The sequence below is a fragment of the Eurytemora carolleeae genome, unplaced genomic scaffold (assembly GCF_000591075.1).
Source record: "Eurytemora carolleeae unplaced genomic scaffold, Eaff_2.0 scaffold954, whole genome shotgun sequence".
NCBI classification, from domain to species: Eukaryota; Metazoa; Arthropoda; class Copepoda; order Calanoida; family Temoridae; genus Eurytemora; species Eurytemora carolleeae.
Genome location: NW_019396849.1, coordinates 57,878 through 75,828, shown reverse-complemented (window position 1 = coordinate 75,828; position 17,951 = coordinate 57,878). Strand labels below are relative to the sequence as shown.

Here is a 17,951-nt window from a genome sequence, read left to right as displayed (position 1 = left end):
TCCAGTCCCAACTAATATATTTCAATATCCTCCAGTCCCAACTAATATATTTCAATATCCTCCAGTCCCAACTAATATATTTCAATATCCTCCAGTCCCAACTAATATATTTCAATATTCTCCAGTCCCAACTAATATATTTCAATAGCATCCAGTCCCAACTAATATACTACAACATTCTCCAGTCCCACCCAATATATTTCAATATCATCCAGTCCCAACTAATATATTTCAATATCCTCCAGTCCCAACTAATATATTTCAATATCCTCCAGTCCCAACTAACATATTTAAATATCCTCCAGTTCAATATCCTCCAGTCCCAGCTAATATATTTTAATATCATACCGTCCCATCTATTCTACTACAATATCCTTCAGTCCCAACTAATATATTTCAATATCATCCAGTCCCAACTAATATATTTCAATATTCTCCAGTCCCAACTAATATATTTCAATATTCTCCAGTCCCAACTAATATATTTCAATATCCTGCAGTCCCAGCTAATATATTTCAATATCCCCCAGTCCCAGCTAATATATTTCAATATCCTCCAGTCCCAGCTAATATATTTCAATATCCTCTAGTCCCAAATAATATATTTCAATATAACCCAGTCCCAACTAATCTACAATATCCTCTAGTCCCAAATAATATATTTCAATATTCTTTCAATTTCTAATCAAACTTCTTAGCTGACAGTCATATCTAAATCTTATCCTGATCAATCATTTGGAAGATATCGTTGTTTTACCAGCTTGAAAAGTGTTAAAATCTAACATAGTTACTGTAGCATGAACCAGTAAGCACTCATTAGAGACTAGAGAGAAGTCACAATTGTTTAAATAAATTCACAAAGAGAAAAACATGGATAACTCATTCATCGATGTGAATTGGGCATGTCACTCTATTTATGAGGGATTATTGGAAATTACTTCTACAATATTCTTATTATTTAATAGTAGAAGTCTTACATCCATTACAATTGAACAGGAATGTATCTTTGAGTCTTATTCATGCAGTTCAAACTCCCCCTAATCCCTAACCCTCCTGTACTCACTAGTATATTCGGAGCTAGCTGAACCCGGCCCCTCCCCTACTCACTAGTATACCCTGAGCTAGCTGTTCCCTACCCTTACCCTACTCACAAGTATACCCTGTTCCCTACCGCTCCCCTACTCACAAGTAAAACCTGAGCTGGGAACTTTTGAATGGTGGATATCGGGATTAATGCTTGATCGACTCTTTTTCTTAATCTCAAGATTAAATAATGCTTGTTCTCCTCTTGTTATTAATCTCCAGATTAATTAACTAATCGGGATTAAGGACATCCGATTCTAAAGTTTTCAGCTCTGAGCTAGCTGTTCCCTACCCCTCCCCTACTCACTAGTATACCATGAGCTAGCTGTTATCTACCCCTCCCCTACTCACTAGTATACCATGAGCTAGCTGTTCTCTACCCCTACCCTACTCACTAGTATAACCTGAGCTTGCTGTGAGGTGTGAATTATTGAATGAGCAATGACAAATGATTTTAAACCATAGAAAGATAAATCGTCGTGTGACGTCCACGTCCTACCCTTTAAATCACTCGCTCACAGACACATTTATTTCTTCTCAATGGTTTGATGATTTGTTAAAAATGATTCCTAATCCTGGATCGATGAAATAAAATAGTAATTTGAAATAAACTTATTTCCTAAATCATGAAGGCCTGTTGGGAGAATGATCACAGCTGACTAGGGCTAATCAATTTTGTGAAATTGATCTTACAATGATAGGAAGGAAAATCACTTGATAATCTGAGAGATCACTTGATTTTTTATTTCATAAATCATGAATCACTGAAAACTCCGAAATTTAACTCGTGTTGGTTAATCTTGACGAACTTTATCCGAAAAATTGATTTGATCAATCAAGATCAAATGATCCGGTTGAGTTCACTGAGATAAGCTGAAGAGAGATCCCTTGATTAACTGATGAGTGTGTGATGAAGTGCATTAGATGATGGAGTCCTGAAAACCACACTTTAACCTTGCTCTGTGATTTTATTCTTTACCCCTCTGCAGGAAACTGCGGCTATATACAGATTCCACCCTCGGGCACTATCAATCAATCAGCCTTCCCTCCGACCTTCATGCTTTGCGTATTTTTTAAATATTTTGGCGGATTTTTAATAAATCTTGACGGTGGGCTCTATGGGTGGTATTTGGTTGATACCCGCTACACAGCTGGGTTGAAATATTAGGATTGTTCTGTCTGCTTAGTGCTTATATGCTTCATTGATACGTGCACGAGATAGATAGTTCTTGACAGGCGCGCGGAAGCGCAGAGCAGGGATTCTCACCGCGCGAGAGCTGGACAGACACTGATCCATTTTCCGCGCTGAGAGTCGAAGGATCCTGAACTAGGAAATTAACTGTTTTTTTGTTGCTTCCGCGCCGACATTTCTTCCAGGATTTATATGAAAAATGATATTGCTCCAGTATTGTTTACTGTAAACCAAGGTTAAACAATCAGCTTTAATAAAATACAATTTTGTATAAAAACATGACTCAGTGAAATCAAATAATCTCATAAAAATATATGTTTTGCATATTTTGTTTATTTGCTGGACTAAACAAATTTTTTCTAAAAATATTCTTTTTACCAATTGGAACAGAAAAGTGAAAACAACTTCATTGTTACATTTGATTAATAAGTTGAAATTATTTTATCATTATTTAACAAACTAGTCGCCATCTTCTATTTCAATTGTGAAACAATAACAAAAAGTTCGCAGATTTCATAAAAAGTGGATTTTCAAAATTTAATGAAAATCAAAGTTTGTTTTAGGCTCATTCTTGACATTTTGATTATTCATAAACCTTCATGTGAGGTCCGATACAAAATTTGGGCCCGATCGGTTCAGCCGTGTATTGGATACACACAGACAAACAAACACCCAGACAACCAACGTATATTATAAAGTCAAGATTAAATTATATTCCAAAAATCTAGAACAAAATGATAAAATCGATTCGGGTGTTGAAATATCTATTGTCATTGCATTCGTCAAATGACAAATTTATGATAAAACTTATTTCCAAATAAAATAATAAAATTTCTTTACAGTCAGTGGAGCAAACAAACAATATAACGTACTGCCAATTTTACCAATATTTATCCAAAAATAAAATAAAAAAGTATTTTCAAGGAACTCTTTATTTTAGCAGTCGCATGTCCGATTATAATTTGTGGTCTTAATCCCTTGCAATGGTAACAATGAGATAGATATCTTGACTTTTCTTAATACGTGTTGAATTCGTATAATTTCCTACATTGTCTCTGTAATGTAAATCCGCAAGTCGTTTTAAAAAATCTCATTCATTCTTGATCAGATAAAGTTTTCACGGGCACCGTTGTGAATCGAATATGATGCGATTAATATTCTGTTGAAATGACGTGTACAGTTCTTTAAAATGAAATGAATGGTATTGCAATGTGTAGATTAGCAAGAGATAGGTTTAACAGGCAACTACTGAACATGACTTTGATATAGAAGCATGTAGACTCATTAACATAAAAACCTGCCAGTAAAGAAATATATAAGTGTGGGGGGAGGGGGGTTTATGTGGTCAGTCCTAGCGCTTGGTGTGATTGGGCGTGGTGATATAAACGTGGAGAAGGGGGATTAGAGGAGTGGGGAGAGGGGATGAAGGGGTGTACGGGGATATGAAGAGTTAAAGTAGTTGAAATAAACTCATAATCTATGGTAGACAGGATTGAGTAAACAAGTATGAATATAAAAGGATATTGAATATAAAGGGGAATGCATATAAATAAGAATGAATATAAAGGGGAATGAATATAAGGGGAATGCATATAAATAAGAATGAATATAAAGGGAAATGAATATAAAGAAGAATGAATCCGGGGAATGAATATAAAAGTGTATGAATATAAAGGGGAATGAATATAAAGGGGAATGAATATAAATGGGAATGAATATAAAGGGGAATGAATAAAGGGGAATGAATATAAAGGGGAATGAATAAAGGGGAATGAATATAAAGGGGAATGAATAAAGGGGAATGAATATAAAGGGGAATTAATATATAGGGGAATGAATAAAGGGGAATGAATATAAAGAGGAATGAATAAAGGGGAATGAATATAAAGGGGAATGAATAATGGGGAATCAATATAAAGGGGAATGAATAAAGGAGAATGTATGAGCTGGAATGACAAGCTATGCATGAAGTTTGATAGTAAATGAAGTGTTGAACTAGTATTGAATAGGGTATATATACTCTATACATACTTACCTTGAGAATATTACTGGTTAATAGGACACTATTTATGCTTTGACAACAGATGAAAGGAAGAAGTGTGTATTATTCTGTCTACTGTATATCCTGTATACTAAAGTGTATACTTTATACTGAATATACTCTATTGTATACTGTATAATGTATCTACTCTATATTGTATACGTATACTGTATACTCTAGTGTATACTGTAGTTTATACTGTAGTGAATACTGTATACTGTATAGTGTATTCTGTAGTGTATACTGTAAGTGTATACTGTATAGTGTATACTGTACAGTGTATACTGTATAGTGTATACTGTAGTGTATACTATATAATGTATAATACATTCTGTTTAGTGTTTACTGTATAGTGTATACTGTAGTGTATACTGTATAGTGTATACTGTAGTGTATACTGTATAGTGTATACTGTATAGTGTATACTGTGTATTGTATACTGTATAGTGTATACTGTAGTGTATACTGCATAGTGTATACTGTATGAATAGAGTGGCTTATAAAGGTTGGCGGGTTAAAAGAAGTTGAGTTTTTGCCACAAACTCTTATTTTCAATTCCCAATATCCTCGCAACCCAATGTCGTTGATCTTAAATATTCCTAACTTTGAATCCTATTAGATCAATTAATAAAAATTGGAAATATCAAGGTTTTACACCATCAGGTTGCACAGATATTTATAATGGTTATAAAATTTGAGTTTTGGAAAAGTCTAAATTCCTTTGTAGTTTGTATTCTTAGTTTAGATGATAATTGAAACGACGATAGCTAATAAAAATTTAAACATATGTTTTATTTATTAACTGCATACGGGTACAAGTTTACATGATGTATAAGTTAAGGCCACAGCACGTAAAACTAACTATACAACGAAGTCCATCCTTCTGTATTTTTTGCTTTTGCATGGATTTTCTAACTCACATAACTTTCAACTCGCTCTGTAACTTTGTTCTATATACAGGGTTACCCACGAAGGATCAGCTTGTAAAGACGACATAAAACTCTTAAATTATGACAATTTAAGGGTTTAAGGGTCTCCTGCTTTGAATATTATCTTTAATTATGGCTTATTTAATGATTTTACAAAGAAAGAAACCAGTTTACAGTTGCAGGGAATCAAGAATGTAAAGAAACAGGCAGTGTAAATTCCGCACAGTCGTCTCTGAAGTCTCGTTCTCTGTGGGAAACCCTGGAGCTTACATTTTAGAGCCTGAAACATCTATTATATGGTTTAATTCGCTATATGCCCGGTATTGGCCAATAAAACTTGTCCAAACTTAAAATACTGTAAAATTTCTATAAATATTCAAACTGGTGTGCACTATACAGTCAGAACACGACACGTCATAAAATCTACACGTCATGGAAAAAAACATCTATAGATCTAAAATTAGATTATAAGCTAACTGATTAAAATTTTTTTTCGTGTGACATCCCATGTTATCATATGTACTAATCATAAAAAAGACAAACTATAAAGTTATAGATTGTCAGTTAACTGTACAAGGTTTTCATCTTGATATTCTTTTCCATCAGGATACAGATAAAGTGCTCACCACTCTATGACTATAAAGGATAAAGATTATTCTTTACTATTATTGGTTGAGTGGTGAGTGTTCCTTGTACAGTGTGAATAGTAATTTAAGTTTTAGTAAACATAAACTTCAAGGTTTACAACATACTTTCTTATACTGATACAATACAAACTTATTAGCGAGCAAATCTTATGGTTGAAACTCTGCAACAAAGAAAGGTTTAATGTTTATGAAAGTACAGGGTTAACAACAAAGGATGAGACTACAAAGACGACTGTACGATATATTATCCGTCTTTTCCCGAAGCTTAAACTTGTTTCTTTCTTTGCCAAATATTATTCAAGGCTAAAGAGCAAACCTAGCTCTCACTTCATCATATCATATCATATTTAAAGGGACTGTAAGCGTAACTTCAAGTAACCTAAAAAGCTTTGTCTGATCAAGTATGATCTATTTCATATGGCACCCCCAATAAATGTAAAATGAAATTCATAAAAAATCAAATATAAATATTTGTCTCAAGTATTTAAAATCATTGGAGATATGTAATAGGTATACAATCATATTTAAAACGTGTTATTGTTTCTTCAGACGAGGGGAGCGGGGGGGGCTTATTATAGCCAGGGGGTTGTTTTACACGCCGTCCCCCACTGGAGAGTCAGATTATGCAAGAACGCTGACTTGAAGAGGTATATGCTGGAGTTCTTGGTTGGGGGAAGCTGAGTTACTAGAAATTAAGAATTACATAAATATTACCGAACGTTCTATATCACATTGTATTACCTCCAAGCTTTAACACGAAAACCCTTGTATTTCTGAAAGCAAATATTAACATATATTGGCCAGTTATACAATTTAAAAAAATTATTCATTCTTCTTTCTGATTAGTCCCAAAATTCACAATTTTGAGCCATTAAAGCTATGATGTGGGGCACCCTGTATAAATAATGGATGAATACTGAATAGACGAATCCAAAATGTCTGTTAAGTTGAACACCACAGTGGGAGATCAATGTGAGGTGCGTAGAGCGTGCGCAGGGTGTCCTGGGACAGGGTTAGTGTGTTTTTGGGACAGGGTGTCTTGAGATGGGGTGTCCATGGGAGAGGGTGTCCTGAGACAGAGTGTATTGGACAGGGTGTCCTGAGACAGGGTGTATTGAACAAGGTGTCCTGAGACAGGGTGTACTGGACAGGGTGTTCTGAGACAGGGTGTACTGGACAAGGTGTCCTGAGACAGGGTGTACTGAACAGGATATCCTGAGACAGGGTGTATTGGACAAGGTGTCCTGAGATATGGTGTCTTGAGACAGGGTGTCCTGAGACAGGGTGTTCTGGACAAGGTGTCCAGAGACAGGGTGTACTGGACAAGGTGTCTTGAGACAGGGTGTCCTGGTAGAGGGTGTCCTGGGAGAGGGTGTCCTGAGACAGGGTGTACTGGACAAGGTGTCCTTAGACAGGGTGCACTGGACAGGGTGTCTTGAGACAGGGTGTCCTGGAAGAGGGTGTCCTGAGACAGGGTGTACTGGACAGGGTGTCCTTAGACAGGGTGTACTGGACAGGGTGTCCTGAGACAGGGTGTACTGGACAAGGTGTCCTGAGACAGGGTGTACTGGACAAGGTGTCCTGAGACAGGGTGTACTGGACAAGGTGTCCTGAGACAGGATGTTTATGGTACAAGGCGCTCATGGGAAAGGGTGTCCAGGGATATCTTTTTTATGGGACAGGGTAATTGTCGGACAGGGTGTTTTTTGGATGTGTTGTACACGTACATGTGGTGTACATTGTACACTGTAGTACGTACAGGAACATATTCGGAACACCTCATAAAAATAATAACAAAAAGTTCATTATACTAATAATTTAGAAAGATACTGTTGACAAAACTTCAAGTCACACTCCAGTCCATATACAGAGTTTAATAATCAATTCATAAATCTGGTGGAATATTTTATCATTGGACACTGATATCTAGACGTAATATTTTATCATTGGACACTGATATATAGACGGAATATTCATTTCATTGGACACTGATATCTAGACGTAATATTTCTTTCATTGGACACTGATATCTAGACTGAATATTCCTTTCATTGGACACTGATATCTAGATGTAATATTTCTTTCATTGGACACTGATATCTAGACGTAATATTTCTTTCATTGGACACTGATATCTAGACGGAATATTTCTTTCATTGGACACTGATATTTAGACGTAATATTCCTTTCATTGGACACTGATATCTAAACGTAATATTTCTTTCATTGGACACTGATATATAGACGGAATATTCATTTCATTGGACACTGATATCTAGCGTAATATTTCTTTCATTGGACACTGATATCTAGACTGAATATTTCTTTCATTGGACACTGATATCTAGACGTAATATTCTTTTCATTGGACACTGATATCTAGACGTTATATTCCTTTCATTGGACACTGATATCTAGACGTAATATTCCTTTCATTGGACACTGATATCTAGACATAATATTCCTTTCATTGGACACTGATATTTAGTCGTTATATTCCTTTTATTAGACACTGATATCTAGACGGAATATTCCTTTCATTGGACACTGATATCTAGACGGAATATTTCTTTCATTGGACACTGATATCTAGATGTAATATTCCTTTCATTGGACATTGATATCTAGACATAATATTCCTTTCATTGGACACTGATATCTAGACATAATATTCCTTTCATTGGACACTGATATCTAGACATCTATAAAAGTTATTCATCAAATTTTTCGACAGCCTGGACTTTGAACTGTCGCAATGGATTGGGCTTTAGTATTACCTCGCCAAGCCAATTACACTCTTATGGTTAACTTCAACGCACTTTTTTAAGCTCAAGTTTAAAAGGAGTAATTGGAGAAATACTATTACATTTTTCCTTGAGAGCGTATTTATCGTTTTTATTGGAGGAATACTTGAAATCACCTGGACAGTCCCTTTAAAAATGGATTGACGTATCTTGGCATTTGTATTTATGGATATGGGGGGGTGGCTAGAAAGAAGGGCGCGAAGCGCCTTGAATTTCTAGTATATATATATTTGTCCTGTTTTCTGGTTTGTTTAAAATTTGAATTCAATAAACTTCAAACCGGCTCAACTTTTATTCTTAATTCAATATTTTGTGTGGGACATGATATGGCCCAAATAGGGCCAAGTAACATTTTGCCTTGTTACACTTTGCCTGGGTAACATTTTGCCTTGATACACTTTGCCTTGATAACTACTAAATTTTGCCTTGAACAATTTAACTTGATAGGAACCTTGATTTGTCAAAAGTTAAAATGGGCAATTTTTTTTAAATTAAATGTTATTACACTGCATCAAACCAAAACAGTAATTTTCCATAGTATTTAATTTGATATTTATGACGCCCAGATATTAAAATAAAATATAGAAGAAAAAAGAAAATTTCAAAATCAGGAATTTGTGTCAAAATGCATTTGTAGCTTAGATCTGCAATAGAGGAGCGGAAAACAAACCTATGATCAGCTGGTACAAGAAAATACAACAGCTAAAATATAAATTAACTGCTCTTTTTATTTAAAATAAATGTTGAAAAAATGTTACTTCAAATTTCATACTAAAGGAATTGAGTCTTTGCAACAAATCCCAATTTTCTAATACCTATTTGTCTACAACCAAATTATCTAAACCTTTGACATTTCAAACTTTGATTGTTTGATATAACAGAAGTCATAGTTTGAAATATCTAAGGTCTACAACACATTTCAAACTTTGATTGTTTGATATAACAGAAGTCATAGTTTGAAATATCTAAGGTCTACAACATTGGGTTGTTAAGATATAGGGATTTAAAAATCAGAGTTTGTGACAAAGACTCAATTCTTTTGGAAATAATAAAAAGATAGCGACTAAAAACAGAATATTCCGCGAAATTATCTATAAAAAATGCTGGCAAGCACAGTTGGGATTTGCAAAGTACAGTTTGCTCGTTTTCTGCCTTATAAAAAGCCAGCAAAAGTGTTAGAGTTCCCCAACTGAAGTACTCCCAGCTGAAGTACTCCCAACTGAAGTACTCCCAGCTGAAGTACTCCCAGCTGAAGTACTCCCAGCTAAAACGAAAATAAAAGATCTAGAATTGTTATTAAAGAAAGGGACGCAAAGCTCCCCGGAACCCTGGCAACATAAATATAGATCCAAAACACATAAATGTAATATTATGGGAATTTATAGAAATGAGAATTTAAATCAATTGTATATTATAATGACGGAACAAATTCAAACCAGAGCTTAAAACCCAAAATTGTTCTTAAAAAAATGCAATAAATAAGAAAAAATGATAGACCTTAGTAAAACGTTTCCGTTGACAACTTTTTAAGTTGTTTGATATCTAAGAGAATAATTAAAATAATTATATGGCAGAAGACATTCAACACTATTAAACAACTGTCATATTTCGTGGGACACCCTGTAGGTTCCTTGAATGCAATAACATTTTTGGCTTTAAACACTCATTGTACACGTAGTTTTCTAATCTCAAGTATTAATTATAGAATTTATCTCCTTGCTTGTTATTCCTGCTAAACATCATTGTAAGATGTAATTATACTAGAGTATCAGCGTGTAACCAATCTTGCTATAATTGGTTACCAGGCCTTGCAAATAATAATTAGCTAATCGTTGAAATGTAAACCTCAAGTAAGATATAATTTATGTTGCAATAAATCTTGGTAAAATTGGCAAGCATTTAGAAATATCTTAATCTTTGAATAAATCCAAAAATGTTTTAATGTCATTTTTTGTTTGAAATAAGTGTTTTTTTAAATTGTTTTGTGACAGTGATTAAAAATTGTGAAGATTTAAAGGGAGTGACCGGCTATGTAAGGTAGTTGAATTGAATATGCAGTCTTGTGGAAAACTTCTTTCGGATTCATTTGAGACATATTAAACTTTTTAAAGATCTGTAAATCCTGAGTTTGAGCGCAAAATTAACGTTCAAAACTGCTACTTTAAAAAGTTTAATATGTCTTAAATGAATTCTAAAGAAGTTTTCCACAAGACTGCATACTCAGTTCAACTGCCTTACATAGCCGGTCACTCCCTTTAAGAGACTGTAGAAAATATATAATTTGAATTGACCCTTCATTTATAAATCTGATACATATATTGAATGCCCTACTCCAATAAGCAGTTTACTTGAAGTACGAGAATCTAAATACATCAGAGATTTTATGACTGAATTCAGAGGAATGAACAGAAAAAAATAGTTTTATTTAATTGTTAACTGTAATTCAGTATGTTTTTTAAAAAAGAGTTTTTTATGTCCAATTCTTTAAAAGGTTTTAAATACCCCCTCCTTAAACAAGCCGTTCCCCCCCTCCCCCGACTCACGGAAAAGTTCGTTAATTAGATCGACCCCCACCCCAACTCAATATTCACACATCTACACAGTTTGTTTTTAATCTTTGTGAAGAAACAATCTCAAGGAATAATAATTGTCTAAAAACATTTTTTTTAAAGTGAATATTTGCAAATTATCTTTTTTCCATCTCATAATCTGAGTTCTTTTCCCTTATGTCCATTTGACAGCCCAAATTTTTATTTTGAATAATCGTTTTGTTTGTTTACATTCTTGTGATTTTTACATTTTTTTATTTTTTTTTTTATCGATTTTGATGGTTATTATATCGTTAGAACTGACGAGGGTCAACCCAGACCGAAATATATTTTCAATAAATGTGGAACTAACATCTACTTTTTTACTCTACAGAGGTTTGGTCCATCACCATCACTGAATTTTAAAAAGCAGTTTTAGATCCGTACCAATCCAGGTACAACCTTCAATATCCTCAGGGCTCTGTCTTACCAGATTCAACTTGGTCTAGAACTCAACATTCCTCAATACTTTATCCACCAGATACACTTAATCTCGTACTGGAGATTCCACAATACTGTATCCACAAGATACACTTAATCTCGTAATGGAGATTCCGCAATACTGTATCTCTAAGATACACTTAATCTCATAATGGAGATTCCTCAATACTGTATCTCTAAGATACACTTAATCTTGAACTGGAGATTCCGCAATACTGTATCTCTAAGATACACTTAATCTGGAACTGGAGATTCCGCAATATTGTATCTCTAAGATACACTTAATTTGGAACTGGAGATTCTGTAAAACTGTATTTTTAAGATACACTTAATCTCGCATTGGAGATTCCGCAATACTGTATCTATAAGATACCTAAGATACACTTAATCTGGAACTGGAGATTCCGCAATACTGTATCTCTAAGATACATATAATCTTTTACTGGAGATTCCACAATACTGTATCCACCAGATACACTTAATCTCGTAATGGAGATTCCACAATACTGTATGTCTAGAATACACTTAATCTCGTACTGGAGATTCCACAATACTGTATGTCTAGAATACACTTAATCTCGTAATGGAGATTCCACAATACTGTATGTCTAGAATACACTTAATCTCGTACTGGAGATTCCACAATACTGTATGTCTAGAATACACTTAATCTCGTAATGGAGATTCCACAATACTGTATGTCTAGAATACACTTAATCTCGTAATGGAGATTCCACANAAATACTTTTTAATATTAGTTAGAATTCAGGGGTAGTAAGTAAACATAAGACTAGGAGTCTGAGAGTCAAATATAAATGAAATGAAATCAAACAAATCTATTTGAGATTAAAAAATTCTGCAGAGTAATATAAAGGAAGAATAGAATAAAGAGTGCAGAGCTTGAAATTAATCTGCAGTGTAATATAAACGAAGAATATAATACAGAATGTAGAGCTTGAAATAAATCTGCAGAGTAATATAAACGAAGAATAGAATACAGAATGCAGAGCTTGAAATGAATCTGCAGCGTAATATAAACGAAGAATAGAATACAGAAAGCAGAGCTTGAAATGAATCTGCAGCGTAATATAAACGAAGAATTGAATACAGAATTCAGAGCTTGAAATTAATCTGCAGAGTAACTAAAAGAAAGAATTTAATACAGAATGCAGAGCTTGAAATGAATCTGCAGAGTAATATAAACGAAGAATTGAATACAGAGTGCAGAGCTTGAAATAAATCTGCAGTGTAATATAAAGGAAGAATAGAATACAGAATGCAGAGCTTGAAATGAATCTGCAGAGTAATATAAACGAAGAATAGAATACAGAATGCAGAGCTTGAAATAAATCTGCAGCGTAATATAAAGGAAGAATAGAATACAGAGTGCAGAGCTTGAAATGAATCTGCAGTGTAATATAAACGAAGAATAGAATACAGAATGCAGAGCTTGAAATGAATCTGCAGAGTAATATGAAGCAAGAATAGAATACAGAGTGCAGAGCTTGAAATAATTCTGCAGTGTAATATAAACGAAGAATAGAATACAGAATGCTTAGCTTGAAATGAATCTGCAGTGTAATAAAAAGGAAGAATAGAATACAAAGTGCAGAGCTTGAAATTAATCTGCAGAGTAATATAAAGGAAGAATAGAATACAGAGTGCAGAGCTTGAAATTAATCTGCAGAGTAATATAAACGAAGAATGGAATACAGAGTACAGAGTTTTAAATGAATAAATAAATCTGCAGATAATATAAACGAAGAATAGAATACAGAGTACAGCGTTTGAAATGAATCTACAGAGTAATATAAAGAAAGAATTTAATACAGAGTACAACGCTAAAAATAAATCTACAAAAAGAAATGAATGCAGAGTGCAGAGCTAAGTCGATTATCTGAATCCAACTAATCATGGTGGTCAGATTAAATATACGCATAATTATACCTCCTCATCAGGCTGATCTCACAACCTTATAATTTGTTCAGACCTTATAGAAATGTTACGCACTAGGCAAAAATGAAATTAAAGGGGCTGTCCACGAAATATTTAAGTAACCCTCCATTTAAAAAGATATTTGCCCTTAATCTAAAGCGGTACCTTGAAACTCTACTAACTAGTAATGAGGAAGTGTATGTCCTTTTTTATCTAGAAAAGAGAAGGATTATGTCAATTTCCTTACCTGTCTCTATAAATCAGATTTGAAAATTATCACATTTTAGATTCAAATCCTAGAATGAAATGGTCATTTTGGCTCAAACTTTAGGGTTCCATTATCCATAGAGAAAAGACGTAATTTCAAGTGACGCCTGATTTGTAAAGTGGCATTTCCAACTCTGAACTGTACCCTACAGTAAACCTTTTTGTCAGATATAGAATGACAGAGATATCCCTTTTTTCTTGCTAAAACTTGAGTCCTTGAAAGTTCAAGAGTGTACAACTACATGCTGAAGTACTAGCTCTGGTTTTCCGGCCCTCAATTTTAAATTATAAAAACAAAGATATCTCCATTCATCGATAAAATTACGTTGACGTTTCTTTTTTCTGATAAAATACATCTTTCTGAGTATCTGTGATTATATATGTATATACAAGCTTGGGAACCCAGCTTAGCCTGGAAACCAAACTTTATCTATAAAAGCCAACCTACTCAACTTAAATCTTTGAAACCAAGCTAAGAACATTCCCGTGATTCTCCCGAGTTCCATAATCAAAATTTGAGGAAAATCGGTCAAAGGGTACATGAATTATGATCCGACATACAAACAAACAAACAGAGATTACTACTTTATACATATACTTGCTTGGGAACCCAGCGTTTCACAGGGGGGTCATAGTTAGTCCCACTGATTACCCGCGCTTTGTCGTAAATTACGATTTTAACTATTTTTCCCGATAAATGTCGATCCACTCAACTAAGAATCTAAAAACCAAGCTAAGAACATTCCCATCGATCTCAAGAGTTCCCTCATCTAAATTTAAGGCAAACTGGTCAACATGAGTTATGATAGGACAAGCAAACAGACAGACAAACAGAGATTACAACTTTATATATATATAATCCGCAATCATGCTGCTGAAGAATGTCCAACATGAAACACAGTGTCCAGCAATAACCAATCTTAATAAACAATAGAACATGTTCTAGACTTATCTTAAGGAGATATAGATATATTTAAATTCTGAATACAGGTTTGTGTGGAATTACTAAAATATTCGTGAAATCAGATCCTTGAAGACAAATATATACCCGGAGTTCATTCACACAAGATCTACAACTCATGGGCAAACATTTATATATGACCAAGGTTATAATGCAAGGAAAGTTATTTCAAAGGTGTACGCATTTCTTGTACTGCAGTGTACTATCTCTGGGAGGTAATGTAAACACAAGACGGATGTCGAAGCCTGACATGGGATCCATCTTTCACACAAAAAAATCAATGAAACATTCTGGTCATAGAAAACTATTATGTGAATTAACAAAGTTATCAAAATTTAATGCTTTTAACCTCCTCGGATACTAAACGAACACAGATGCTTATGCTTTTGTTTACAAATTCCGCCCAGAGAGAACTGGTTTCAATATGTGCGCCGGGTATACGCAACTGCAATTAACTTTCCTTGCATTAAAACCTTGTATATGACGAGGTTTAAATATATATTTCTTGTTTACTTTTTCTTTATTTTACATTCAGCCTGAATACTCAAACCATAATTTACATCTAACCCCTACTAGAATCTTCCTAAAAAGGGCAGATTCATTTGGTGTACTGTACAGTCCACTTTTGCCTTTTGTTGTCTGTATGTGTACTGTACAGCTTGGTCTTGCTGCTACAAATTCGGCCCAGTACTTAAAATGAACAGGAGATTACAGTGGCAAAAAAACTGGAGGAAGGAAGTCGATAAATTCCGACCCAGGGACAGATATTTTCTGATTTAAAGATTTTTTTGCTCCATTTTTGAGACTTTAAATCAGGGGGGATGATAGTTTCCTACCTGTGTGCTCAGTATTGTACACTTACATTTGTTTACTAAAATTGATATACTATAGGTTATGCCAGAATAAACTTATAATAAACACATATGCAGTACGCTCTCGGTATAGTTTATACCCTATACAATTAGTAGAGGATTAGCGTACATCATCACTCTATACACTATAATCTCGTTGCTTTAAAGACACAAGGCAGAAAATATGAATTCTCTCAATCTACGAGCTCTAAAGTAACAATAGCTAGCTAAAAATACTATGGCGGCAGTTCACGGTTCATTTTGGATTTTGAAAGATTTAGTAAAAGCAATAAACCGGAAATAAACTTATATCTTAAAATAGATTAGATTGGCCGGGTATGTAATATATTTTGGTAAAGTTTTATTGTTGTAATTCAGGGGTGATATGAGTTCTTAAAATCGCTCGGCGGTGTTACATCTACTTAATATTTTTAATAAAAAACATACGATATTCAGTTTGGATACACTTTAGACCAGTTTCTAAAGCATCTAAGGACAGCTTCTGAATATCCTGCTGCCTTGTATAACACATCAGCATGTCCTAGGAAACCCTGACCAAACCCTAAACTGTTTGGGGGGGGGGGCACTGTTAAAAGTGGGAGGCAAACGCCTCTTATATAGTAAAGATCGCACTTATTTCACCTTAAGTTTGAGGGCACTTGTCCCGTTGCCCCCCCCCCCCCTGTTACGGCCCTGGCTCAGACCATGAAGTATAAAAGGGTTCATTTTTTAATTCTTTTTCATCGCAATTGTCTACTGTGAACTTGCATCATTTCTAGACCTGTGTTTATTGACAAGTAATTAAACTCTGAAGTTTATTTGATTTTAGTGTTTGTGCAACGTACATTGATAATTATCTTTAAATTAATCTATCTATCTATCTATCTATCTATCTATCTATCTCTTCATCTTTACTACCATCTCTCTATCTATCCCTTCATCTTTACATTTATCTATATATCTATCCCCTCATATTTACATTTATCTGTCTATCTATCCCCCCATCTTTACATTTATCTATCTATCTATCCCTTCATCTTTACATTTATCTATCTATCTATCTATCCCCCCATTTATCTATCTATCTATCTATCCCCTCATATTTACATTTATCTATCTATCTATCCCTTCATCTTTACATTTATCTAACTATCTATAATCCCCTCATATTTACAGTGATCTATCTATCTATCCCTTCATCTTTACATTTATCTATCTATCCCCTCCCCTCTGTCTGTATATATATGTCTGTACCTGTATCTGTCTGTCCGTGAGTATCTGTCTGTCTGTATATGTATATGTCTGTCTCTGTCTCTTTATCTGTCTGTCTGTGAGTATCTACAGGATCTAAAACCACCCACTCCTCAATTCTGACATGAAACCATTTATCTGTCATGAATACATCTGGAGCTGGTAAATAGAAGGGTGGGAGGGAGGTACATTCATTATGGTGAATAGGGAGGGAGGTAGAATATATTCATTATGGTGAATAGGATGGTGGGCACAATGCATTCAGTAAAGTGAAATAAATGGGGTGGGTACAATACATTCATTATGGTGAATAGGGAGGGGGGTACAATACATTCATTATGTTGAATAGTCAATACATTCAATAAAGTGAAAAGTGGGTGGGTGGATTTTTTGTTCAAATACATTTTTTAAAATTATGTATATATCGCATAGTACAGCTCATGGAGTCTTTTTGATGAATAAAAATCTTTCAGCTTATGATAAACACTGATGTTAGTGTATGAATGGTTTGGCTTGTATATGTTAGTTTATCTGATCCTAGAAATCAGGGAATAAAATCTGATTCAGGTTTATCTTGTATTATTTATTAGACCCTGAGCTAGATCCAAGACTCTCTGCTAAGACTGGGGATGGTTTTGGATCAGTTTTATTTTTATTTTCTGGCCTTATGAAGAAGTTATAGAGAGTGTTTTCCAAACGAAATTAAAATTTTGTATCCATTACAGTTAGACCCATAAAATTGAGGAATAGGAAGACGACTGTTAGATTCTATAGTTTTTATTTAAAATCGTCAAATTATCATGAACACATGGAAAATTTGCGGTGTACAGTTACACAGACCAATTTCACTCAATAATTTGATTTTCAAGGTAATAGTAAAACATTTAATACACAGACTGATTTTAATTTCATTCTCCGAATCGACAGTTGTATTGGTCCCATTGGAACTGGTTCAAAGTTC

General features: G+C 34.2%; 1 protein-coding gene across 1 annotated transcript in view; it reads right to left on the bottom strand.

Annotated features, from left to right (window-relative positions):
- The window catches only part of LOC111709366 (bcl-2-related ovarian killer protein-like), a 31,676-nt gene extending 14,541 nt beyond the window's left edge, over positions 1 to 17,135 (bottom strand). The window contains exons 1-2 of the mRNA XM_023483013.1: positions 16,994 to 17,135; positions 6,492 to 6,577 (exon numbers count right to left, since the gene is read on the bottom strand). Of these exons, the coding sequence (XP_023338781.1) occupies positions 6,492 to 6,577; positions 16,994 to 17,135 (228 nt within the window). The remainder of the gene's footprint in view (positions 1 to 6,491; positions 6,578 to 16,993) is intronic.
- Positions 17,136 to 17,951: the final 816 nt, after the last annotated feature.